At 41.0% G+C, this 26,872-nt stretch overlaps 1 protein-coding gene across 2 annotated transcripts; it reads left to right on the top strand.

Annotated features, from left to right (window-relative positions):
- The first annotated feature begins 252 nt into the window (after positions 1 to 252).
- Positions 253 to 26,872, top strand: nnt2 (nicotinamide nucleotide transhydrogenase 2). Of its 2 annotated transcripts, none has more exons than XM_080435291.1 (22): positions 253 to 396; positions 1,017 to 1,170; positions 2,358 to 2,587; positions 2,713 to 2,912; positions 3,017 to 3,104; positions 7,132 to 7,220; positions 7,339 to 7,526; positions 8,759 to 8,892; positions 9,527 to 9,718; positions 10,203 to 10,353; positions 10,488 to 10,649; positions 10,799 to 10,909; positions 11,042 to 11,187; positions 11,362 to 11,557; positions 13,929 to 14,162; positions 15,485 to 15,645; positions 16,342 to 16,521; positions 17,380 to 17,539; positions 21,282 to 21,363; positions 25,477 to 25,595; positions 25,950 to 26,065; positions 26,418 to 26,872. In XM_080435291.1, the coding sequence occupies exons 2-22, from the start codon at positions 1,044 to 1,046 to the stop codon at positions 26,562 to 26,564; spliced, it is 3,213 nt and encodes a 1,070-aa protein (XP_080291417.1). In that variant the 5' UTR covers positions 253 to 396; positions 1,017 to 1,043; the 3' UTR covers positions 26,565 to 26,872. The 2 variants fall into 2 exon arrangements, with proteins under 2 accessions (XP_080291417.1, XP_080291418.1); XM_080435292.1 differs by lacking the exon at positions 253 to 396 and adding an exon at positions 812 to 916.

Below are 26,872 nucleotides of genomic sequence, written 5' to 3'. Positions count from 1 at the left end.
GACATGTATTAAAAATAGAGGCGTCCCCTGGCGTCACCTCGTGTACAAGGAGGGAAATGCATGTAACTTTATTCTTCATTCCCACTTTTTCCCCACTAATATTATTATTATGCTGGAGTTTATGTCGGGTAACTGGAAGTAGTGTAAACATATTTTAGGTGGCAATAAGCCACGCACTTCTATTGTGGTCACGAGTGGAATCACGTGGCCCTCTATTTATAGTTAAATAGAGCTCTGATATCGAAACTGGACGTGAAGGTCGTTCCTTTTCCTGCAAGCAAACACTCCAGCAGGGTGCTGCCACTACTGCCTCCCTGCACAGGTGATCTAATTCTGCACACTGAGGCACAAACACTGAAGCTTGCACTCAACTTTATCCCACTGGACAACTGAAAGGCAAGTTTAGTGTGTAACACATGACATGAGTCAATCTGTGAATAAATGGGAGTATTGAATGAAAGGAGGCCAGAACACAGAATGGCTGACTGACCATAACACTAATTGAGTGAGTGAGTTGCAGGTGTGTGGGCAGTGTTGGCAAGATGTATGGACACAAATGTCAAGTTGTCAACGCATAACCAAGTTTGACAAAGTTCACTTGAGGTCTCTCTCACACACACACACACACACACACACACACAGAGAGTGTTTGAGTGTGTGCCTCTTCTGTTTGTCTTTTGGGAGTTCTGAAGTGTATTCACAAACATGCTATGTTGATAGTGTTGCTCGCCTCCTTCATCCTGCCCTCTGCTTCTGCCCAGAGCCCGGTTTTGGCACAGTACCCGTCCTGTGCCGTCATATTCCCAGATCTCGCGGTCTGGTCTGGAGGGTGTAATCAACCCTGGGCCATGTCTGTGTGTCCTGAAATGTCACTGTGTTGTGACGACTAGGCCTTGTAGCACAGCAGCAGTAGTGTGTATGTGTGGGACTTAGGACTTACTGGGGGGGTATATCATGTATTTGATGATCTGACACGGCAGACTTCTCACCTCCCCTCTTTGTGTGTCTTTCCGCAGCAGCCAGCGAGTGGAGTCTCAGGAGCCATGTCGACCCTCCTGCGATGCATCTCCAGTTCCTCTGTCACCTTGTTCCGGCAAGGTGTCCATCAGAGGGGAGGTCGGAGATGTTTCAGGACCTTCCCTGCCTTACACGACCAAGCAGCCTCCAAAGGTAGGGAGATGTGTAGAGTGTTGTCTCCGTGCTCACTTCAGTTTGTCTGTGGAATACAGATCTCCCCTCTCACACAGCATAGGAATGAAAAAAACAATGGTTCATGTACAGTATAGACCGACTCTCCTGGCTGTATGAGTGGAAAAAAATCCGGAATCCACAGACTTGTTTGTGCGGGGGACTTTTTCAGAATAGGAAATATACTGTAGGAAATAAGTTTAGCCATGCTCACGCTACTCTAGGTGCTAACATCTGTGACTATGTGAGAGGTCAGTTAAAGGTGAAACGTAGGTCTGGCTCGTCTGTGGGGAAACTGTGTCTATGCCACCTGTTTCACTCATGACTGGAGTCTGCCGTGCTAGGTTGACTTGAGTGCTTCGTGTCTTTTGGTGAAGTTTTGTAAGTTACTTGTGGCTTTACTCGATCTAGCACATGTCTGAGAGGCAGCGCAGGCCTCACGGTGTAGGCTGGCTCACAGCCAATCAGCTGCTAATAATGTCTCCATGGCGGCAGGGTCACTGTACCGTGTATGGGCAAATATGTGAAACATGAGACTGTACCCAGTCTCACTATCTCCGTGGTAAATGCATGCTCCCAGGTTTTCTTTTTTTGTGTGTCAAATGTCCTACTGTAAAGTCTGTTCTAGCTCAATATTGGAGTGGAAGACATTGACATTCTTTTCAAGTGAATGTTTTGATATGTTCATCCCTTCATCCCACAACAACATATGTTTATTGCATCCATTCCTGAATCATCAGCTACTTTATTAAAGGGACACTATCACACTTTTGATATTCCTTTAATTGTTGATTGTATTGTCAATATTCACGATACCACCCATACTGACAGAAAATGTAGTCTGTTTTGCTTTGTTCCTGAACTTCCCAACATGCATTTTGTGGGCAAGCGTTGACCTATGTCTATGATGGCCATTACATCAGCCTGATTGTTATTATTTTTCTGAAGTCAAGATCACTATTTTGCTGTGAACACATCCACTGTGGCAGTGGGTAGTGGTTAAAAAAACAGTATGGGGTGTAGTCGTTTTCACATAAAAGTAAAGTAAACTTTTCAGCACAATCAAGGCAGAGTTTCAGAGACACAATACTGTTCAGTTTTAGGGTTGCTAATGGCACTTCAGCTCTACAACGAAAACAAAGATCATGTCCCTTAATGTGTGTGTTCAGGTGTGCCTTACAAGGACCTGGTGGTGGGTGTTCCTAAGGAGACTTTCCTGAATGAACGGCGTGTGGCACTGTCACCTGCTGGAGTGCAGGCACTGGTCAAACAGGGCTTCAAAGTGCAAGTGGAGAGTGGAGCTGGAGATGCATCCAAATTCTCTGACCAGCTGTACAAAGATGCTGGAGCCAGCATCACTGATGCCAAGGGAGCCTTTGGATCAGACATGGTCCTCAAGGTTAGTACATCTTTTTATTAGTCTTTCAGAAATTTGATTTCTGGTAAGATATTTCTCTGTCCACCTGGCAAGGCTTCAAGGAATACATTTTTGTTCTCACTTGGGATGCCCGTTTCCTGTTCTAGGTTCGCGCCCCAGCAATAAACGAGGTAGACCTTCTGAAGCCCAAGTCTACTTTGGTGAGCTTCATCTACCCAGCCCAGAACCCAGATCTGATGGCGAAGCTGTCGGAGAGACAGAGCAATGTGTTGGCTATGGACCAGGTACCCAGAGTCACTATTGCACAGGGCTACGATGCACTCAGCTCCATGGCCAACATTGCCGGGTAGGAGATGTAGACCTATGTATATGTATATAGACACATACATACACATTGTCTAGAAATGAATAGTTGATTTCAAAATTGTCCATTATTTTCTTTGTATGTAGGTACAAAGCTGTAATTCTGGCTGCCAACAACTTTGGAAGGTTCTTCACTGGTCAGATCACAGCTGCAGGAAAAGTTCCCCCAGCTAAGGTAACTGTCTAAATACATTTCCCAGCCAACCTCATTTTAAAATGTGGATGTGATGCCTTGTGGTTCCGATTCTTCTCTTTGCTATTGGTGGTAACGTAGCATAGTGACCGACTGAAAGTGGCACTCATTTATCGATCTAACGTAGAAACCAGTGCAGATCCGAGGGCCGAGATTATTTCATGACGGTGACACATGTTGGTGAAATTGTCGTATCTCTCCAATCACAGCTGATTCACTGCCAATCACGTAGATCTACGCGAACCGCTTTAAAGCCGCCACGTGCCAATCGCGTAGATCTACGTGAAGTTTTTTTTTTTTTTATGTTTTTTTTTCCAATTTCACCCAAAGACCAAGGAGATATGATTAGTTGAAGATCTAGACTCCTATCCACTTCCTTGTTAACTTAAAATTTTAAAATGCTGTATTTCGGCTCCTGAGTACTTTTTTTTTTCCAATGAAAAGCACTGGCTAAAAGAATATGAAAATACCTTAACGGGAGTTAATAAATGTGGCAGCTGAAAACAATAGTCATTTAAGTATCAGAAGAATGCGTCTGGATAAGAATAATTGATGCGGTCAACAGCAGCAGAAATAAATCGCTCACTTCTAGCCATCAACGACGAGTTAAATGAAAACTTGAATCACAAAATGTTTGACTAAACACTGTGCATTGTCCGTTTCCCGTATTTAATAGCCTACTTGCCAAACATAAGTATTTATAAGTGATGAATGTGGACCTGTCTCCTGAGTATAGCCCCCAGTTGTGGCGGCGTTGGCCATGGTTCTCTAGGCATCGCAACATCCAATGGCACACTGTTATACTGTGCAATGTTGTACAGAACCACTCAGGCCAGAATAATGTCACACACTTTCTCTGGTGTGTGCAGGATAGTCCCCCTTGCTGATCAAAATGCAAGTCTATTAATCTGCCCTTAAGCAGCCTGATGCAGTGCTCCACCGTGGCTTTTAATGCGTCTTTTGCACACAGTCGAACCTGTGCTCCTTCTCTGTTTCAGGGTTTACCAATTTACCAGGTATTCTGTGAGAGGCTAATCTTGGTCACCTAGTCTATGAATCGCACTGAAATGTTAGTTATTTGAATACTTACTGAGAAGATGACCCCTGGAGACTAGGGCTGTCAACTTTCCTCAGAAATGATATTCGAATATTTGTCTTAAATGTGCAGATATTCGAATATTATTATTATTATAAAAAAATATATATTTATTTTCTTAAAAAAAACAGAAACTGTACAAAAAACAATGCATCGAGTGCTCGGATCCAATAAAACATATCTTTTGTTTGTTTTCATACATTGTTTTTTGTATTGTCCCTGTCAAATAAACATAATAAAAATTTAAAAAAACTTTAAATTTGAATATTAATTTTCATATTCGAATATACATATTTGCCAGTATTCGAATAATATTCGAATATTCGTTTGACAGCCCTACTGGAGACGTGTCCCTGTGTTGCTGTTCTTTTAAAAACTGAAGGATTCATGTGTCCCCCCCCCGGGCCAGCGGGCTACCACGTGATAGTGATAGTTTTTACAATTTGATAAATGCGTAATCATTTATGGATGGTGGCACTTCAGACGCACATGGGTACAATCAATTGAACCGATCACATTAGGGAACCCAACAATCTTATAAAGTTGTCTCTTAATCATTGTAGACGTGTCCCTATGCTGCTGTTCTTTTGAAAAATAAAGGAGTCATGTGTCCCCCCGGGCCACTGGGCTGCCACGTCATAGTAGAGTTATTGTTTTTACGATTGGTAAATGCGTAATCATTTGTGGATGGTGGCACACATGGGTACAATCAATCGCACCGATCACATTAGGAAACCCAGAAATCTCATGAAATTGTCTCTTAATCACTGTTTTCTGAGCATCATACGGAAATTGGATGTATTGCAGAGAAAGGGACTTGATAGCTGGCAACAATACTGGCGTCATTCTGCTAATGGTTGGCTGTGACATGCCAGACCTATCCCAGATCTCCCGCTGAGGTCCTGGTGGCCAAAAACCCCAAGGGGGAAGAGTACCTGTGTTACTTGTAAAGAAGACGACTTACAATCCGTTCAGCAACTGCTTTATTGGCACTCGATGCTCTCTCTCTCTCTCTCACACACACACACACACACACACACACACACACACACACACACACACACACACACACACACACACACACACACACACACACACACACACACACACACACACACACACACACACACACTAGGGATGGGCAATATTATCGATATCACGATATATCGCGATATTTTATTTCGCGATACTGTATCGCGATACTGTATACTGTATCGCGATTAAAAAAAAAAAAAAAAAAAAAAATTTTTTTTTTTTACTTTTTCAGATACAGGCTTTATGAAAAACATTCAAAGAACCTATCACAGATCTGCAGCTACTCAATATGTAGTGTATATATAAACAATATGTAGTTGTGATATATGTATATATCGCAATATATCGCAATATATTGCAATATATCGCAATATATCGCAATATATCGCAATATCGTGATACGACCCAAGTATCGTGATGCGTATCGCAATATAATCGTATCGTGACCCAAGTATCGTGATACGTATCGTATCGTGAGATTGTTGCCAATACCCATCCCTAACACACACACACACACACACACACACACACACACACACACACACACACACACACACACACACACACACACACACACACACACACACACACACACACACACACACACACACACACACACACACACACACACACACACACACACACTCTCTCTTTACAATAAAGGTCCCCTCCCCACATCCTCCCAGTTAAGTTGCATTCTAATGTTTCACACAGGTTGTTGTTAGAAACTGGATACATTATAACCAGGACAAAATAATAAAACCTGTAACCACAGGAATGGCATTCAAGCATTGGTTTTCTCTCCTTAAAGGCATACTAGGTAACGTTTTCAACAAAACTAAAGTTAAATTGTATATCTTTTGTGAGTGGCAAAAGTTTCACAACACCCACTCCATGAATTTCACCCCCGGAAGCCTTTTATTTATATATTTTCTATTGAACGTGGACTGGGGGGACTTTCCCGGGGAAATGACGTCATCTGGCCGGAAAACGGAGGTGGAAATGCACTGGTTTCCTGTTTGGCCAGGAACTACCGCAACGGTTTCCTGTTTGGCCAGGAACTAACGCGCTAATAACAAAAAGGAACCTCACGCTGATTTTAAGAGAATGTAGGATTGGAAGATCGAAAAAGAACAGAAAAAGAAAGCACAGCTCATGGTAACTAATGCTCCACTGGCTAAGAGAAACGATCCGTAGATAGTATAAAACAATTAAAAGATCGCTTTTTGAAACGCTTCCGGCTTCCGGTGAAAACGAATGGAATTCTGGGTAATCGAGGACTAAGGAAATTGTATGCAGTGACGGTAGTGACCAGCAGAGGTTGCTAAAAATCGTTAGTTGTGAATTTGCATTGTACAACTTTAACTAAAATAAAAATATATAATATATATATATATATATATTCTATAATATTGCTAATGTGTTACATTATTTTTAATGTCTTTCAATTATGTCACCAGTTAACCCAGATAAATGCAAATACCTATTTATATTAAGGATTTAGTATATTTAAAAGATCTGAATATTTAAATATATATATTTTTTTTAATGGATACTTGGCTGCATATTCTTAGATGGCTGTCAGATTATCCGACTATGCTGCACCCCTACTAAGTCTGCGCTGACTGAAACATTTGTGTGCACGAGTGACGACTTGATGTTGAGATTTGATACTCTGCTATGCTCACGTCAAATTGACCACCGATAGATAAATGCTGAGCATTGCGTGCAAATGCCATGTCCTTGAAACTTCATTGGTTTCAGCCCCAGGTCTTGTTGCATCTTGGTGTAGCCATGTTTCCCATCACTCTACATTTTGTAATAATTTGCGGGTGGACTAATTCCCCTTGAGAAAACTAACGTGCACGTTGTGGGCAGGTTCTGGTTATCGGTGGTGGAGTAGCTGGATTGGCAGCAGCAGGAACAGCCAAGTCTATGGGAGCCATAGTTAGAGGATTTGACACCAGGTATAGTATATACACTTGGGTATTTTAACCTCTATTGTGGAATTTGGTTCCTTGTATTTGGATGCTGATAAATAAAGGCGATGGTAAATATAACGCTTTATACTTTCCTGACCACCAGGCCAGCTGCGCTGGAGCAATTCAAGTCATTTGGGGCCGAGCCTCTGGAGGTAGATCTGAAAGAATCTGGTGACGGGGTTGGAGGCTATGCTAAGGAGATGTCGCCAGAGTTCATTGCGGCTGAGATGGCCCTATTCGCCAAGCAGTGTAAAGAGGTGGACATTGTCATCACCACTGCTCTTATTCCTGGTGAGTTTCTTTTCCTCCCTTCACGGCCCCTTTCCTTTTGTCTCGATTGTTTTGTTTTCATTCAAATTTGTTTTATTATATAATTATTCAAATTGTATATAATTCAATAAAACTCATACACAGTGGTGTAAAGTAACTAAGTAAACTGTACTTAAGTACAATTTTGAGGTACTTTTACTTTACTGGAGTATTTACAATTGTCTATACTTTTACTTCTACTCCACTACATCTCAGAGGCAAATATTGTGCTTTTACTACACTATTATTTGAAAACTTTGCAGATATAAATGATTACATTATAAAACATACATTAACCACTTTAGCCTTATTTTATACAGAGGCTATTTGAAAATAGCCGATCTACAAGCTCACGACGTGTTGTGAGCTTGTAGATCTGCTGTTTTCAAACATTTTAGTACTTTTACTTTTGGTACTTTAAGTATGTTTTGATGCCAATACCTTTGTACTTTCGCTCAAGTATTTTGAACACAGGCCTTTTACTTGTAATAGAGTATTTTAATACTGTGGTATTGGTACATTTACTTATAGGGCAAGACCACTTTGGTAGAGGTTTGGGTTGTGTAGTTACCTTCCCATGATGTAACTCCAAAGGTGTGCAAGAAATAAAAAATAATGACTCCATTGATTAGAAATTGATAATTCAAAATATGCTCCTCATTGACTTACATTGTATGCTGAAACAGCTTTCAAAGTCACTCTTTTAGCCCGTAAACCAACACAAACAAAGTTGATTCAGACAATATAGAGCATCACCAAACCCAGTACTGTTTATATTTTTTATAAAAATGTTAACTTCCTGCTGATTTTACTATTTGAAGATCCGGTTCCGGATCCGCAAATCCAGTCCGGGTTTTCTTCTTAATAAAAATGGCAAAATCAACAGGAAGTTAACATTTTTATATAAAAAACAAACAGTACTGGGTTTGGTGATGTTCTATATTGTCTGAATCATCTTTGTTTTTGTTTGTTTATGTGATAAAAGAGTACATTTGAGAGCTGTTTTACCGTACATGTAAGACAACGAGGAGCATATTTTGAATTATCACAATTTCTAATCAATGGAGCAATTATTTTTGATTTCTTGTCCACGTTTGGAGTTACACCATGGCAAAGTAACTACACAACCCAAAAGTGGTCTTGCCCTTTAAGTAAAATATCTGGGTACTTTTTCCACCACTGCTCATACACATATTTCACCCCTTTTTATGCAGGAAAGCGGGCTCCCATCCTGATCAAAAAGGAGTTTGTTGAGTCTATGAAGGATGGCTCAGTGGTGGTGGATTTGGCTGCAGAGGCAGGGGGCAACATTGAGACAATTAAGCCTGGAGAGCTGTATGTTCACAAGGTGAGTCCGTTTAGCAGTGGTGGAAAAAGTACTAAAATGTTTTACTTAAGTAAAAGTATCAATACTGTGATGTAGAAGTACTCTGTTGCAAGTAAATGTCCGGAATTCAAAATTCACTTGAGTAAAATTACAAAAGTATTGGTATCAAAATGTACTTAAAAAGTAAAAGTACTAAAATGTTTGAAAATGGAAAATCCCCAAGCTCACAACGCGTCACACCGCGACGCGTTGTGAGCTTGTAAATCGGCTATTTTCAAATGGCCTAGTTATAAAATAGGGCTAAACTGGTTAATGTATGTTTTATAATGTAGTAATTTATATCTGCAAAGTAACTAGTAACTAAAGTTTTCAAATAATTGTAGTGGAGCAAAAGTACATTATTTGCCTCTGAAATGTAGTGGAGTAGAAGTAAAAGTATAGACAATTGGAAATACTCCAGTAAAGTAAAAGTACCTAAAAACTGTACTTAAGTACAGTACTTGAGTAAATGTACTTTACACCACTGCCGTTTAGCCAGTAGGTGTTCATAGGAAGTTGAATTTTTGAAGGTAGTCATGAATACGTGTGTGTGTATGTCAGTTGGAATTGTATTGACCCATCATGTGTTTCAATGAAAACTGCATCTTTATTCAAGGGTGTAACCCACATCGGTTACACTGACCTGCCGAGCCGCATGTCCAGCCAAGCCAGTGCCCTGTACTCCAACAACGTGCTAAAGCTGCTCAAGGCCATCAGCCCAGACAACGACAACTTCCACTACGAGGCCAAAGAAGAGTTTGACTATGGAACCCCCGCCCACGTCGTCCGGGGAACCCTGGTTATGAAGGTAGGTCTTCTTCATTCCAGTAACTTGAGTGTCTTCTGACAACCCTGCATGTGTCACGGCGTTCCTCTCTGTGAGAACTTTGAAGACTTATCTTGTGCCATACAGGCACTTTAAAACTCCTTCCCAGCCGGGACTGTCTGGCTCACAGGAATTTTGGCTTTTGACACATTGTTTATGGCAGGGAATGTAGGCAACCTCAGCGAGATGTATCAGTTTACCCCCTTGTGAAACTAAGCATTATTCAAGCGTCTTTAAAAGGGACTGTATTTTTTTCGAAACCACTGGTAACTGGTTCATGATTGTTGTTTGTTCAGTTTAATCTCCTAAGCAATCCACAACTTTGTGTTTTGAATATTCCCATCCCACAATGTGAAATGGCAACCTCTTGATGTCCCTTTCACACGCACTTGGGGACAGTAGATTTCTCATCCTGTACATTTTTTTGTTTGAGCCTTGTTTTCTTATGCGTTTCTGATTATTGCAGGATGGCAAGAACATATTCCCAGCACCCCAACCTAAAACAACCCCGCCGCCCCCCGTCCAACAAAAGACAGTGGCTCAATTGGCGTCTGAGAAGGCTGCCGTGGTCTCCCCTTTCCAACGTACCTTGACCAATGCTGGCGTCTATACGGGAGGTCAGCTGCAGACATACACATTCTGTACTGTAGCTTAAATGTCAAACACACGCACATGAGTCCACAGAGGCTCAATGATCTCTCTCTCTCTCTCTCTCTCTCTCTCTCTCTCTCCGTCTCCTGCATGTCTTTAGGTGTGTCCGCCTGTCTGGCTCTGGGCATCATCTCCCCCAACTCAGGGTTTACTCAAATGGTGACCACCTTCGGCCTGGCAGGGATTGTGGGATACCACACCGTGTGGGGCGTGACCCCAGCTCTGCACTCGCCCCTGATGTCTGTCACCAATGCCATCTCAGGTAAAGGGGGTCAAATGGCATTTGCGTGGCGGTTATAAGTTCCAGTTTTGAAATGTACAGTAGTCTTGAGGCTTCGTGTCTAAATGTACATCAAAGCTAGTTGAATTTTTATTCATTTCATTTATCATTGCCTTCACTCGCTCTTTTAGGCGTGACAGCCGTTGGTGGTCTGGTTCTGATGGGAGGCGGTCTCACCCCATCCTCCCTGCCTGAGAGTCTGGCACTGCTTGCTGCCTTTGTTTCGTCCATCAACATTGCTGGTCTGACCTTATTCAAAATAACCAATGAAATTTCACTCGCATTTTACTAATGATGTATAATCGTGAGCAGTATTCACCACCCAGTCAAGTGAAGTGGTTAATGTCCGGAGCTCATGTTTTTGTGCGTTCAAGGTGGGTTCCTGATCACCCAGAGGATGCTGGACATGTTTAAGCGTCCCACAGACCCTCCTGAGCACAACTACCTGTATGCCATTCCTGCTACTGCCTTTGTTGGGGGATACGGAGCGTCGTTGGCTGCTGGATACAGCATCGAGCAGGTGGATAATCGTCTTTTTCTGACATTGCTTTTTAGTTGTTTATTTGTTTGTACAGTTTTTGGGTGTGGTGGGGTGGGGGTGTATTTGTTCCAAATGTTTTGCCAACTTGTAATCGAATGAATTGCATTGAAATGTGATGCTTTAACTGTGGCTGTTTTCTTCTCCTGGCTGTAGATGATGTACCTGGGATCAGGCTTGTGCTGTGTCGGGGCCCTGGCAGGGCTCTCTGCTCAGCGCACTAGCCGTCTGGGAAATACTCTGGGTATGATAGGGGTGTCAGCGGGCATCGCCGCCACCCTGGGTGCCCTTAAACCCTCCCCTGAGCTACTGTCCCAAATGTCTCTGGCCATGGCCAGTGGAGGAACCATTGGTATGTACCTTTTTTAAATGAGGTACAGCTCTTACACATGGTAGAGACAACAAAGTGTATAGATGTTTTGTGTCTAAAATGGACCTACAATATTGATTTCTACTGAACAGGTTTTGGTAGGAATACACTGAAATAGAAACTTCATTGTCAATATACAAGTCTACTATTATTTATCACATCATTAAAGGATTGTCAGGATGAGACAAATGATAAATACATTCTGATGGGTGCTATAAGTCCACTATTTATCACATCCTATGACAATAATGCCATATCTATCAACATAAACCAAATGCACATTTGAGATTTGATTTTCAACATGCACTGTTGTCGGTCACAACAAACTGTGTCAAATGCACATTAAAAAAAACATGCACTCTCTGACTGATGTTGGACACAACATAAATCATTCAACATGAACTGACGTCGGCCACAGACGTCAGTGAACAGACGTCAGGGAATCTTAAGCCCTGGGGGCTTAAGATTCCCCCAGGGCTGTGCATTTGACAACCAACCAGTCTGAACAATACACTTTTGAGTTAAATCACAAAAGCTCAAACAATACGATGCTTGGTTTGGCAAAAAAAAGTAAGCCTAAAATAAGTGCCTGTGATCCCCCACGAGCTAACTCCTGACTGTATCGTTCACAATGCTGATTATATGACGTGGGTATACAGAAGGGGCCCCAGGGGGCTCCGTGGATCGGCGGTGCAACATATGTAGGTGTGAGGGCCGCGTAGTGGATCTGTTTGACAATTCTCATTACATTTTACACTTGCACTAGGAGCATGCAATTCAAGAATATTAATGCCATTAAGACAATAAGTGATACAATAGGTTCTACTCAAAGGCTGAGTTCCACAGTCTTATTTCCTCCTTAACTGATTCACTGCCAATCACGTAGATCTACGCGAACCTATTTAAAGCCGCCACGTGCCAATCGCGTAGATCTACGTGAACTTAAAAAAAATATATATATATCCAATTTAACCCAAAGACCAAGGAGATATGATTTTTCGAAGATCTAGACTCCTATCCACTTCCTTGTTAACTTAAAACTTAAAAATTCTGTATCTCGGCTCCTGAGTGCTTTTTTTTTTTTTCAATGAAAAACTCTGGCACTGGCTAAAAAAATATGAAAATACCTCTGGCAGTTAATGGGTTAATAATGATCGGGTATTGCTCTTATATGTTAACAGTTTTTTACACGCATGGATTACAGAAAGCGTGGATTATATAAATTGTCAAGAAGGTCCACGTTCTCAGTTAATTTGACATTTTCTGGTTGTTGAGGTGCATTCACATTGGGCACAACATAATTATTATTTTGAGCGATGCAATGACTTTCCAATCGGCTCATCACTCCCTCAGGTCCTTGCTGATGCATACATCAAGTCATTGAAATCGATTGATCAGACGGTTCTCGAGATATGCCGGGGACAGTCACACAGACGACGCAGAGATCCAGTGCATTTGCAGATGCATACTGTAGATGTGATATTAAGCCCATGATACGTCAGGACTCCAGTCTGTTCGAGTTGTCCCTCTTGCCAGAGAAACGTGTAGCTTATTATTGGAAATCGAAAATACACAGGAAAGACACCTCACACATTATATCCACATTAGGTGTTCTAGAGACGTAATGTTGACTCCTTAAAATCATGGCACTGCCTCTTTCAATCTGGGGAACAATTAAACAAAAGTCTAAAACCTGCGTGTACTGGAAGCTTAGCAACAGTTTAGTAATGTATGAGACCATGATGAATGACTTTCGTGCTATCAACTTGGCTTTTAATTTGAATGGGAATGTTCTGCAACATGACAGAACATCAATCATCTTTGTTTATGTTTAGATTATGAGGATGCTTAACTATTAATAATCCTTTGAGATAGAACCATATAAATGGTGTGACTACACGGCACGCACAGCGTGCTAGAGCATGTGAGTGAGTTTACTTGGCCTCAATATAAAAAACGATATTAAGAAATGTATATTTTATTTACTTTTTGACAACATACTTTGGAGCGTGACTCAAGACTATTTGGTTCCCTTTGAAGCTAATTCCCAATATGAAAAGGAAAGTAATTGGAAACAGGTGGTACCCTTTTGATCAGCTGCATTCTAGCTCTACAAGTGTATTCATTTTAGTCATGTTGCATGAGAATATTTGTGGCTGAGTGATGTATGATTGAGGCTGACATAAGTCTCTGACATCTTAATGTAATAAGAAACCCTTTCATGTATCTGTCTTCATTCTATTTTTATATTCATGTGTGGGTCTTAACTCTTTGTGTGTGTGTGTGTGTGTTCTCGTGTGTGTGTGTGTGTGTGTGTGTGTGTGTGTGTGTGTGTGTGTGTGTATTCCATTAGGTCTGACCATTGCCAAGCGTATTGAGATCTCAGACCTCCCCCAGCTGGTGGCAGCCTTCCACAGCCTGGTGGGTCTGGCGGCTGTGCTCACCTGTGTTGCAGAGTACATGATCGAGTTCCCCCATCTGGACACTCACCCGGCGGCCGGTGTGGTCAAAACGGTGGCATATTTGGGCACCTACATCGGAGGAGTCACCTTCAGTGGATCACTGGTGGCCTATGGCAAACTGCAAGGTTCTGGATGCTTCACATAAAACACACAGGCAGCACTTAAATTAAATGTTATAATTATATTGACAACAAGTTGCCTGTTGATAGTGGCGAGGAAAAACTCCCTAACGAGAAGAAACCTCGAGGAGAACCAGGCTCTGAGAGGGAGAGACAGAGCGGGTAGCTACTGTAGCAGTAGTCGGTTTATAAGACACAATGAGATCTTTAAGATATGGTGGTGCCTGACCATAAGGGCTTCGTAGGTGAGGAGAATTTTACATTATATTCTGATTTTACAGGAAACCAGTGCAGAGAAGCCAATGAGGGAGAGATATAATCTATTCTCCTTGTAGTTGCTGTCAATACACACACAGCAGCTTTCTGGACCAGCTGCCTTTTGTTGCAATAATCCAGCCATGAAGTAACAAATTAGACTAATTATTCTGCATATTTTTCAGACCGGTTGTGCCTGATCTGTGCAATGTTATGTACTAGGTGAAAATGTGGGAGTTAAGGACACATCCTGGTCAAAGATAACACCCAGATTCCTTACGATGGCACTGGAGACCAATGCAATGCTAGCCATAGTGTTTCTAGATAATGTGTTTCTAAGCCCAATAACTCTAGTATTAACTGAGTTTAGTAGCAGGAAATTGCAGGTCAAGACATGCTTGAAGTTTAGTTAGCCGATTGGGTTGATCTGGTATCATCTGCGTAACAATGAAAATCTGTGTTTCCTAATATTAGGACGCATGTACGTATAAGGTGAATAGTGTGGTCCACGCACAGAACTTTGTGGAACTCTGTGTCTAACTTTTTCACGACATTGAACATTTATCATGAACCTGAGTGTGCAAACTTAAAATTCATGTACATGCGTATAATAGATAGTGTTTTGAGCAGTGAGACGGTGGTATAGCCTCGTACAGATCTTTTGATTTAGACAGACACTCAGACATCTTTTATAAACATACTGAGCCCTGTGTCCTCTGGCACAGATTCCATCCTTTCATCTAGTTAAAGCTGGGGATCCAGCTGGTAATTCCAGATAGGGACACAGGCACTGTGTGGCTGCCTGGTTGTAGTTTGTCCCACAACAGCCCTTCGCAGACTCTCCGATGAGTAATTATGGTCCTTCTTACAGACACACCACTGATAAGGACAGCGATATATATATACATGTATTTTTTTAATTAAAATTATTACACTATTATGTAGGTTTTTGTTATAATAAAGGCATTTAGACTATACGATTTAAATGGCACCAAAGGATTCAGTCAATACCAAAAAAAAAACATACAAAACAATAGATCTTTTGAATAGATGTTATTGCTCCTTGATTCCAGGCATTCTGAACTCTGCCCCTCTGATGTTGCCTGGACGGCACATGATGAATGCGGGCCTGATGGCAGCGTCCATGGGAGGTATTATTCCCTTTATGCTGACTGACAGCTACACCACTGGCATGGGATGTCTGGTTGGTGTCTCTGGACTCTCCACCATCATGGTAAGACCTTACTTGGAAAGCGAGCAGCAGTTCACAGTGTATTGTGAATGATACTGGGTATTATCAGTGGTGGTTCATTTACTTAAGTACTGTACTTATGTACAATTTTGAGGTATTTGTACTTTACTTGAGTATTTCCAATTTCCAATACTTTTACTTCTACTCCACTACATCTGAGGCAAATATTGTACTTTTACTCCACTACAATTATGTGAAAACTTTAGATATAAAAATTATTACATTATAATACATATATTAACCACTTTAGCCCTATTTTATGCCTAGGCTATTTGAAAATAGCCGATCTACAAGCTCACAACGCGTCGTGACGCGTTGTGAGCTTGTAGATCTGCAATTTTCAAATACTTAGTACTTTTACTTTTGGTACTTTAAGTACATTTTGATGCCAATACTTTTGTACTTTTACTCAAGTAAATTTTGAATTCTGGACTTTTACTTGTAACGGAGTACTTCTATATTGCAGTATTGTTACTTTTACTTAAGTAAAGAATTTGAGTACTTTTTCCACCACTGGGTATTATAATGCATCATTTAAATCTACAGAATACTAATTGGAATTCCATCCTGGTGAATGCGTTCTGTTATTGTACTGTATTTAAGAAATTGACTCGCAGAACAAAAATGTGTATCGGTACAAATTTGAAGGAAGATAACTTGACCGTAACCTTCCTGTAGGGTGTGACGCTAACAGCAGCCATAGGGGGCGCAGACATGCCCGTGGTCATCACAGTGTTGAACAGCTACTCTGGATGGGCACTCTGTGCTGAAGGCTTCCTACTGGACAACAACCTCATGACCATTGTCGGAGCTTTGATTGGCTCCTCTGGTGCCATCCTTTCCTATATTATGTGTGTGGTGAGTAGACACAAAAAAAAAAACGACAACCAGACTCTTAATTATCTCTGCCAGGCCGGGAGACGGGAGATTATGTTTTCACCTGTGTATGTGTCTGACCCTGTCTGTGTGCAGCTAATCTCGACATACCACTGTACAGATCAGTGCCAAACATGCCCACATAGCCCACACTGAATTATTTTTCAGTTTCTTCAAAACAGAGCTACTACTACAAATGTTCTCTAAATCTCACTCGAATCACTACACATTATCACTGGAGTCATATGATAAATGTATTTTGCCAATTAAAAATGTTACAAAAACTTGTAAACTTGTAATCCAATCAACCCCATATTTGAATCACATATTGAGGGCCCTCTTCATAACGCAGAAAGCCCAAAGTGATATCGCTTAGACCCAGGAGATGCCACAAATAAAAACAATTTCCACCAAATTAGGTACACATGATCTTGGGTGTCATGTGACAATGAGCATCAAATAGCTATTGCCTTTTTCTAAAAAAACACACAATATAATTCAACATCCAATCGACACCATTGTGGAATCTCATTCGAAAGGGGAAAATGTAAAAAGTTGAACTGCATGTGGTAGGAATGCTATTTCCTTGGGTCCTGACGGATACAACCCATGACTTACAGCCCTGAGTAGCCCACCCGGCCTGGCACAAATTCACGCTCTGCGGGATGCCCCTTTAGTAGTTGTCAGTGCATTACTGTACACAGTGTAATCGTGTTACTTTTAACTCTTGAGAGTGAAAAAAACGGTCCTACAGGTCAATTTTTACACTCTGGGTTAAATTAAACACATCTGACTTTGGACACATCAAAATTATATACCTTCACCCCTCTTCCTCCAAAGGCAATGAACCGTTCCCTGCCTAATGTGATCCTGGGTGGGTATGGTACCACGTCTACAGCAGGTGGTAAGCCCATGGAGATTGTTGGTACTCACACAGAGGTTAATGTGGATCAGTCCATTGAGATGATCAAGGAAGCCCACAGCATTATCATCACGCCAGGTACGTACGCACACGCACACACACACATATACATGAGGGGGAGTCTTGGGTCCATATTAGACACAGACACAGACAGTGATGGTGCACAGCACACCTCTGCTGTCAGATAGTTTTTTTTAAAAAATCTTTTTTTTTTTTTAAAGATATTTTTTGGGGCTTTTTCTACCTTATTTATAGGATACTGGGCTGACAGGAAATGGGGAGAGAGGGGGGGGGTGGTGACACAGCAAAGGTCGTCGGGGATTGGGAGTCGAACCCGCGACACGCTGTGGATTGCCATCATATGTGGTATGCGCCTGGACCGCTAGGGACCTAGCGGTCACTGTCAGACCTTCTTGCCATGGTGTTCCCTGGATACTCCAGATGCTGTTCTTGCACTGTCAGGCTCTGTAAGGCATGCATTTCTCTCCCATGTGGTCAGCTTCAGTTAACAAAAGGTCTGATCGCATGGTCTGAAAAGCAAAGAAAAATACCTGGAACTTTTTTTTTTTTACTATGGAACAGTCCAGGACCATGGACAGTTTGATGCTAAGGAGGTTGTAATATCAGATTAGATGTGGAGAAGCCATGAGAGGGAGCTGTTTGTCCAGAAATGATCCCATATTGATGAACTTTTTTTCTTTTTTTTTTTCTAAAAGAAATGCAAGGGCAGTCGTGTGGTCCGACACACGCTGGTTTGATTACAGTGCAAATCATGTTCACTGTGCACTGAGACTTCTCAACAGACTACCAACAAAGCAAGGAAGGGATGAATTGGCAGGCTACAGAGGATGGGTATTGGGTCTGACTGGGTAGGACTGTTCCAAGGGGACTTGATTAGTGGCAACACTGAACTCTACAAGATACCTGACCAGGGTTAAACAGGGGTTGCTCAGACGCACGGAAAGGGGCTCTTTGCACGCAGGGTACACAAATCCCCATCGCACACAGCCTCCAGAAAATGAGGGGTTTCCTTTCAATAATGTCTCCCAGACATGGAACCCTCTATGATTTAATACAGAGAGACCGTGGTAAGGGGGAATACCTCTGGGCAGACAGGACATTGGAGAGATGTAAAAGGGAAAGAATGTTAGAGTGAGGAGGAGACAATTTATTTTGGACTATTTTTGCTCTAATAAGAACATGCTTTCCATCTGTTGCACTACAAGGCGTAGTCAACCGTTTAGCTGATTGTCTATTTATCACTTACTCTGTTACAGACGTTAAATCCTATAACAAAGATTTTCTTCACTCCACAAGAATAGACTATCTCGGTGGGAAGGGGGGGAAAAAAGTGGAAGAAATGGACCACAAGAATTGGGTTTGACAAATGACCCACATAAAAATGGGGCCAAAGTAAAGGTTTGAGAAACAGTTGTAAGATGGCTCTCTTTCTGTGTGAATGTCACACTCTCCGCAATGAATCTCTTAACTCAATTCACTATATGATGCATTTGATGGTCAAGGTCAAGAAGGCCAATTTTGTTTAACACGTCATAGATAATTGAACCTTTCATCACCGAAGGATGATACTGATTGTGTTTGAAAGCTCAGGGTCATCTGGCGATTGAGCTGCACAGCTCAACTATGCACACCTGTAGCTTGCCCTTGTTTTGTTTGGATGGGAAATGATCTGTAACGGTTAGAAAGACATTACAGCAGTTCAAGCTGCGCAGTCAATTTAAATCGACATTAATCCAAAAGTTTTACAAAACCTTATGGCTTCTGTAAGTTTGTAAAATATATACATATTTATACTTGTAAATGTGGCTATGTCCTATTGTATTTGTTGCTCAAAAAGTCACTTAAAGAGCATCCCTTTTTTTTTTTTCGAAATTTGGGTTCATGATATTATGTAATATTATTATGTAACGATTAGATTGTGCAAGACCGGGATGTAAAATCATATCAGTCATCTCAGTCCTCGTGCCTGTTTTCTTAATGGTTTACTGGAGGTTTTATAGGTTTTCTTAATGGTTTACTGGGGGGTTTTATAGAACTTATAGCAGACAACATCCTCTCCTCCCCACCTTCCTCTTTCTCATCCTCCTCCTAACTCTTTCTCATCCTCCTCTAATTCCGTCTCCCCCTTCTCTTATCCTTCTCCTGTTCCATCCTCTCCCTTCTTTCTCCTGCTCTTCTCCATCCATCCTCTCATCCCCACTGTCCTCCTGAGGTTCCTTGACATTCTGCTGTTGCTGGTGTCTGTAGTCTCGGCTAGGTCTGTCACAATTATTACAAAATCGTCTAATCGCAATTATTTTATATAATTGCAATTATTTTTGCATAATCGTCATAATCAATTCTGTGAAAAAAATGTCATATTTAAAAAAAATGTCATATAAAAAAAATGATTTATAAAAAAAGTCATATTTAAAAAAAAATGACATTTAAAAAAAATGTCATATTTAAAAAGAGTCATTTAAAAATGTTTTTGTGGAAATGGCAGATCTATAAGCTCAAAACGCTTATAGATCTGCCCAAAACACGTCGAATCGCTGCGCGTTTTGAGCTTATAGCTCGGCTATATCCACTATTAATGTTTAAGTATAAATTAATTAAATATGCGTTATTTTTCATATCTGCCATGTGCAACTTTTGTTTACGAAAGCTAAAAGCCAAACAGAAATGTAATTTTTATTCATAATGTTCCATTAATTTTCAACGACAGAAACACAATTAAATGTGTAATCATGACAGCCCTAGTCTCTGCATCATTACCTCCGGTGTACGTTGCTGCTTGTGCTGGTGTCGTGCAGCAAGTTCTTTGTAGAACCTGTGGGAGTTCCTCTCTCAGCTATGAAGTAGTTTTATTCTTGGCTTGGTGTGTGTTGGTCTCTCCTGTAGCATCCAGCCGATCTATATTTTTCAACAAGATGAACAAGGCACTTTGTGACTTGGCAGCAGATTTCACCTGTTTGTTTTAATCTGCTGCCAAGCCATTTCAAGCGCAGCTATGGGAAACTGAACCGTAACTGGAAATGAGTATACCTTCGGGAAACCCGGGACTACGTTATGCACAAAGCCTTTTGCACATATTTGATCAGTTGTAATATTATTTCAGCCCTGTTGTGATGACAGGAATATTATTGGAGCATATTATAATGTTAAGTTATGAGCTCATTTCCCCTTAGCCAAAACACAGTTCATATCTGAGGTACGACCCTAACCCAGGTCTGACCATTTAGATGCTAGTTATGTTATTTGAATAGACTCTAGGTACAGTATGTTGTTTACTTGTAGGTGCTAGGTATGTAAATGAGATGATTGGATTTCAGGTTTGATGTCTGCTGCTTATGATGGTTGCTTTATAGCACATGCATGTTCTCTTAGCACTCAAAATTACCACTTACCATTTTGTTGGCTGACGAAGACGCGTACTCTGCTCTTGCACTTTTTAAGTCGCACTGAAAAAGCGCATCTACTAAATGTCTGAATTATAAATTGGTTGTATTGTTGAGCATCTTCAGTCTTGGTTATACTGTAGAATTAACAGTACATTTGAGCTTAGAGCCCGATGTTAATAGCCATATAAGGACACCATTACATTTCCATATCTTCACAGTTCATATCTTCAAACCTATAAAGGTTTCTGCGGATATTTGAACATTTTAATAGATTAAAAACATTAATTATTGTAATAACACAGGCAATTCTTGACACTGTGAGTACCTCAATAATATAATGATACAATAATACAAATAATAAGACATGGGCATTAAATTTGCTTTATCATTTTGTTCAATTTCTGTTGTTTTTGTAGGTTGGGGTCTGTGTGCAGCAAAAGCCCAATATCCAATCGCAGACATGGTGAAGATGCTGACGGAACAAGGGAAGGCTGTGAGGTGAAGATCTACACACATACATTTATCACAAAAGATACTAAACAACACACAATACATTACATCACAAAAGATACTAAACAACACACAATACATTACATTTCTGTTAAGTTTAACGTTTTAATGTCCTCACTAAGGAAAAACGCAATGGAAAATGTTTATTTCCTTGGGGCAATAATCAATGATGATATTTATTTTTAACAGACCCCCAGTTAAATTTAAGTCTCTACCAAAAGGTTGAGTTATCGCTTCATGGTACAAGTGCATTTTCAAGAATTTGCACCGATTTATATACATTAAACTAAAAAAAGAAATTCCATTCATCATCTATGAGCATGACTATAATACATGAACATTTTAATGTGATTAATTTAATTCTTTATAATGGCTAATGTATTGAAAAATACATTTTTTAAAAATGCAAACCTTTAGAAATAAACAAGACTTGCTCCTCTAACTGGTCCAACGGCATAACTTATTTTTGGGCATTAATCCAGTGGTGTTTTTGGCACGAACTTCTGGACACACACCCTTTGGACAGAGGTTGCACCATCTTTGCTTGTCACAGTGAAAGTGGCAAATGTCCACAGAATATCCACAGTTGTCATAACGCACATCTGGTTGTGGTTGTGACGGTTCTGGGGTATAGCGTTTCTTCTGAGGCGGCACATGTGGTGGAGAGAAGGATGACGGTCGGGCCAACTTTGGATGCTGGCTTGTTGACACGCTTCAAACTGTGGGTGACTGCCAGGCAGAACCTTTTGAGAGACATTGTTGTCTCGTTCAGTAGAGACGACAATCTCTTGTAGAGCGTTGGTTCTCAAAGTGGGGTCCGGGGACCCCCAGGGGTACTTGAGGGTGTTCCAGGGGGTACCCAGAAAAATGTGTAAATATAGCATCAGAATAATTATGACCTTTTATACTTTGGCTATTCAAAAATAGCAGATGTACAAGCTCATAGCGCGGCACCGAGTGCCGCGCTATGAGCTTGTAGATCTGCTATTTTTGAAAATCTTGATTAAATTCTTTGAATATGTATTTTTTTAAAGCGAACATTTGTAACTCAAATCTTTGCTTCTGGGGGGTCCCTGGAACAAAATATTTTTAGATGGGGGTCCGCGGCCAAATACATATCATTTTGGGGGTCCTTGGCATGAAAAGTTTGAGAACCACTGTTGGAGCATCCAGGAATTTTGAGATGCACAGGTCAATATTTATCTGAACGAGGGAAAGTACCTATGCCTTGACTTGGCTAGGGTCTTGTACAAGTGTACCAGCAGGTCAGAAAGATCAATGCCTCCCATATGCTCATTGTAGGAATGAGTGATTGGCATTGGATGGTAATCTTTATGCGGGCCTCTTTGCTCCACCATCTGACAATTGAAAGAGGCTTGATGCCACAGGCATTATTGAAAAGGTTTGACACATTTGTTGTCAAACCATTAACCACTGTGATCACCCCTTCAGCAGACCTGTAATCAAAGCTCTGCATCCTTTCTTCATCAGCTCGTTGTCTGTCATCAAGGGAGTGCCACCGATGTGATTTGAGAGGACAGTGCTGAAGCACTTGCACCCAGGGGTTGCGTTCAGGTTCTGGCCATGGTCTTTCATAACATTGCAACCAGTTTGTCCCATAGACATATAAAGGTAGACGCCTCCTTCGGCTCTGAGGCATTGGTATCTCGGGCGCCATTTTAGAGTAGGAAAGCTTCTGCGTGTGTCACAGAAGGGGGGCGTTCGGTAGGCCAATCAGAGGCAGATGGGGGCGGGTCTTTTCGTAAGAGGCAGCCGCGCAGCAAAAGTCAGTTAGACACGCTGTGATTGGCCAGTAGTCAACGCGCTGTGACAGTGCTGTGATTGGCCAGTAGTCACTTCGAGTGTGAGCTTGCCTACTCTAAAATGGTTGCGATACCAGTTGCTCCAACGAACTGCAGAGGCCAATGAGGTATCTAGGTTTCTATATCTATGGTTTGTCCCCTAGAGGTTGCACCTGCTTCTACTTACCTATAGGGCAACCTTGAAGAATGTGGATGCCCCTTGATGGAGGATGTCGGATGAACTGGCATGGCAGAACAATTTAAAGCCACACTTGTATGGCTTGTTGGCAGTACAGTGTATTGACAGTCCCAGCCCTTGTGCCCTTATATGCCACCATGACCTCATCCACGATGTGCTTGTAAGTGGATGGTCATCGGGAGACACTCAAAGCATCTCCCTGTCATTGCACTACTGATTATGAATGATGAACCAGCGTACAGCTCAAATCTATTCCTCTGCATGATATCGGCTATCACATTGAAACATGACTTCTGGTGCCAGTACTGGTGCCATGGCTGGGAAGTGAAAACACCCATGAAAATGTATTATTGCCAGGAAAGCTAGTCTTGATTGGATCCCCCAAACTCCTGGGCAGAGTACAGGTGGGTATAGAGCAATATGTTCAATCCTCTTGTCAGTGTTATTTTGAAGAATCTATAGTACTTTTCTTTTTTGGGCCAGAAGGTGAACAAAGTCAGGAGTGTCATCTGGCTTTGCCAAGGAGGTATTTCACCCTTTTATTCTCTTACTCTCTTGGTTTAGAAGATGGGTTTGCTGAAGCAACCTCCTCCGAAGCAACCTCCTCCTCATCCATGGATTCAAAAGAAGTGTCCCCAGTCTCTTTAGCTTGTGTGGATTGATAATCAGGATTGTTTATTTGGTTGTCACTCAGATCAGCATCAGAGTCTTGAGGATTTTCTGGCATATGGGTCAGAAGTGTGTAGCATTTCCTTACACTTTAAAATGTTTTAGTGTACGTATATGAATTATTAGTAAAACAGAAAAAATATTCAATATCAAAATGCTAGTGGTATATCAACATTGTCAGTTTGCTACCATGGGTTATTACCAGTAGTATGACTATATCCATGCATTTACCCTTAATATTTACCTAGTTTACTATACTTCTACTGAAACATCTCAGAAATCGTGCAAAATCATACTCAAGTATATAATGGAATAATATAGATATTGACAATACTGGATCTTTGTGTTTTTTTTTATTACATACAAATTATCAATTTATTATCTTGGTATCACTACCTTTACCAATAAAATGAAACCGTTGGGTTGAGCATGTTTTTAGACCGTAAAACAAATCATACTTGTAGTATTTAATTATTTCAGCATATATAACTATCTCATATCACAATGATCAGAAGTTTTATAATTCATAGCAAATAGTCCATTTTAATTGCATTAGCATAGCTTGACTACCTTGACCATGAAGTGACAAAAAAAAAAGTTTTTAGAAAGGTATTACTCTGTGTGTGTGGTGAAGTTAAAGGTGGGGTAAGTGATTTTCTTTGGTTAAAATAAGTGTTAAATAGCTCTATATTCTTTCCTAGGCTGTGTGTTTTCCACTTCCTGTCGGATTTCATTGGATATCATTAGTCATCTGACCAGTTTCATTGGATTTCATTGGATCAAATCGACAGGAAGTGGAAAACACACAGGAAGTGGAAAGCCTAGGAAACGGGTGAATAGAGTGTTTGTTCAGTAAAAGGAGTCTCCTTGTCTCTCCAGCTCTTTATAAAACAGAAAATGCATTTTCGTTTCAGTTTAATTTCCAATTTTATCCAATCAGGATCGAGAAATCAATCAGGATATAGATTAAACAAGTGAAATTGGAAGTGATAACACTAAGAAATGAGCAGGCAAAATTGGAACTGGAACACTATAAAAATGAAGCTTAAAAATGGGTACTTTCTCCTGATTGGCTGAGATTTTGACACCTACCGGAAAATGTATTTTCTGTTTATTAAAGAGCTGGAAAGACTGGGAGACATCTGTTACTGAACAAACACTCTATATCAATGATTACTATTACAGTATAGTGCTTTAACCTTTTAACAAAATACTTTTAGTTTTAACCAAAAAATATCACTTACCCTACCTTAACACCTCTGAAAGTATAATGTAAAATATCGTGTGTGTAATATACTTTTTTTTTTCAAAACATACCTAAACCTAGTGGTAGAGATGGCTCAATCAGGCTGAGTTTAAAAAAAACAAATACTAAGTGGTGTGCTGAACAGATAGTGTTCGGACCAGTGTTAACATTAGTTTGTGTGCTAGGTTCGGCATCCACCCGGTGGCTGGTCGTATGCCCGGCCAGTTGAACGTCCTCTTGGCTGAGGCTGGTGTTCCCTATGACATTGTCCTAGAGATGGATGAGATCAACCACGACTTCCCAGGTAAACAGAGGTTGACTATGTTTCACGCCAGAGTATCTCAGTTTACTTGTTTTGATCACTTTACCGAGAGGGTTGGAGGGGATAGTAGCATATGTAATGCTGTAAACGCATCCCCTTTCATTTGTGGAGGAGCAACCCAGTGTTGATTGCATATTGATGTTTCGACATGCCATGTATCAGGGCAACAGACTGTTTTCATAGCGACCAGGCATGCAGTTCTGAAACACATGGGTCTGTTTATGATGGGGGAAGATAAGTGCTGTACAGAGGAACCCAATAACGCCAGCAGCGATGATAGCCGCACACTTCATTAAGCGCTGTCAGACTGAATAAATGTGTGTGTTTGATCCACAGAAACGGACCTGACTCTGGTCATTGGTGCCAATGACACAGTGAACTCTGCAGCACAGGAGGATCCCAATTCCATCATTGCTGGCATGCCTGTCCTAGAGGTCTGGAAGTCGAAGCAGGTTAGTAGTGTTATTGATGCATTGGTCACTGTGTGGTACAGGAAGTCAGTGGTTTTCAAAGTGGGACCAAGGGGTCCTGAATGGGGTTTAATTTGAGTTTCATTTCATTGTCATTAAATTCCTTTTTTGAAATTAAAATGTCAATAACTGTTTTTAGCACCAGGCAGGCACTATGAATGTATTATGTAATACAAATTGAATGTAAAACCAAGACATCTCTCCTGGGACAGAATTATTTGAAATGGGGGTCCATGGCCAAATCAATGTGGGGGTGTGTGACAATAAAAAGTTGTAATACCTCTGCAGTAAGTGACCCAATTAAACGGTTTGCTTTTGTTGCCCTCCAACCCAGGTGATAGTGATGAAACGTACCCTAGGTGTTGGCTACGCTGCAGTGGACAACCCTATTTTCTACAAGCCAAACACATCCATGCTGCTGGGAGATGCCAAGAAAACATGTGACCTCCTCCAGGGCAAGATCAGAGAGTCCTATTACTAGTTCTTTCCTTCATTAACTTATCCACGAGCACTGCCTTGCATCCTCAGACTGGTCAATATTGTCTTCCCAGATATACGATATATATATATATATTCTGTATGTTAAACTTATCCACAAGCACTCCATTGCATCCTCGGACTGGTCAATGTTGTCTTTCCAGATATACTGTATGTTAAAGCTTGATGGACAATGGAGGCTTATTGGATCTTTGATAAATGTTTAATGTGCTGTATTAAAGATTCACTTATGATCTCTGAGTCGGGGAGGGGGGGGGGAGACTACAATGAATGCATGTGATTTGTAAATAA

Source organism: Gymnoscopelus braueri, assembly GCF_963280865.1.
Source record: "Gymnoscopelus braueri genome assembly, chromosome: 1".
Lineage (NCBI taxonomy): Eukaryota > Metazoa > Chordata > Actinopteri > Myctophiformes > Myctophidae > Gymnoscopelus > Gymnoscopelus braueri.
The sequence above is the reverse complement of the archived record's forward strand: the minus strand, read 5'-3'. Positions and strand labels throughout refer to the sequence as shown.

Excerpts from the sequence above, each read along its gene's own strand:
- nnt2 (XM_080435291.1), top strand. The coding sequence starts at position 1,044 with ATGTCGACCCTCCTGCGATGCATCTCCAGTTCCTCTGTCACCTTGTTC. Across the intron at positions 11,558-13,928 it reads GGCCAGTGGAGGAACCATTG|GTCTGACCATTGCCAAGCGT; the intron begins GTATGTACCTTT and ends GTATTCCATTAG. Across the intron at positions 15,646-16,341 it reads CTGGACTCTCCACCATCATG|GGTGTGACGCTAACAGCAGC; the intron begins GTAAGACCTTAC and ends ACCTTCCTGTAG.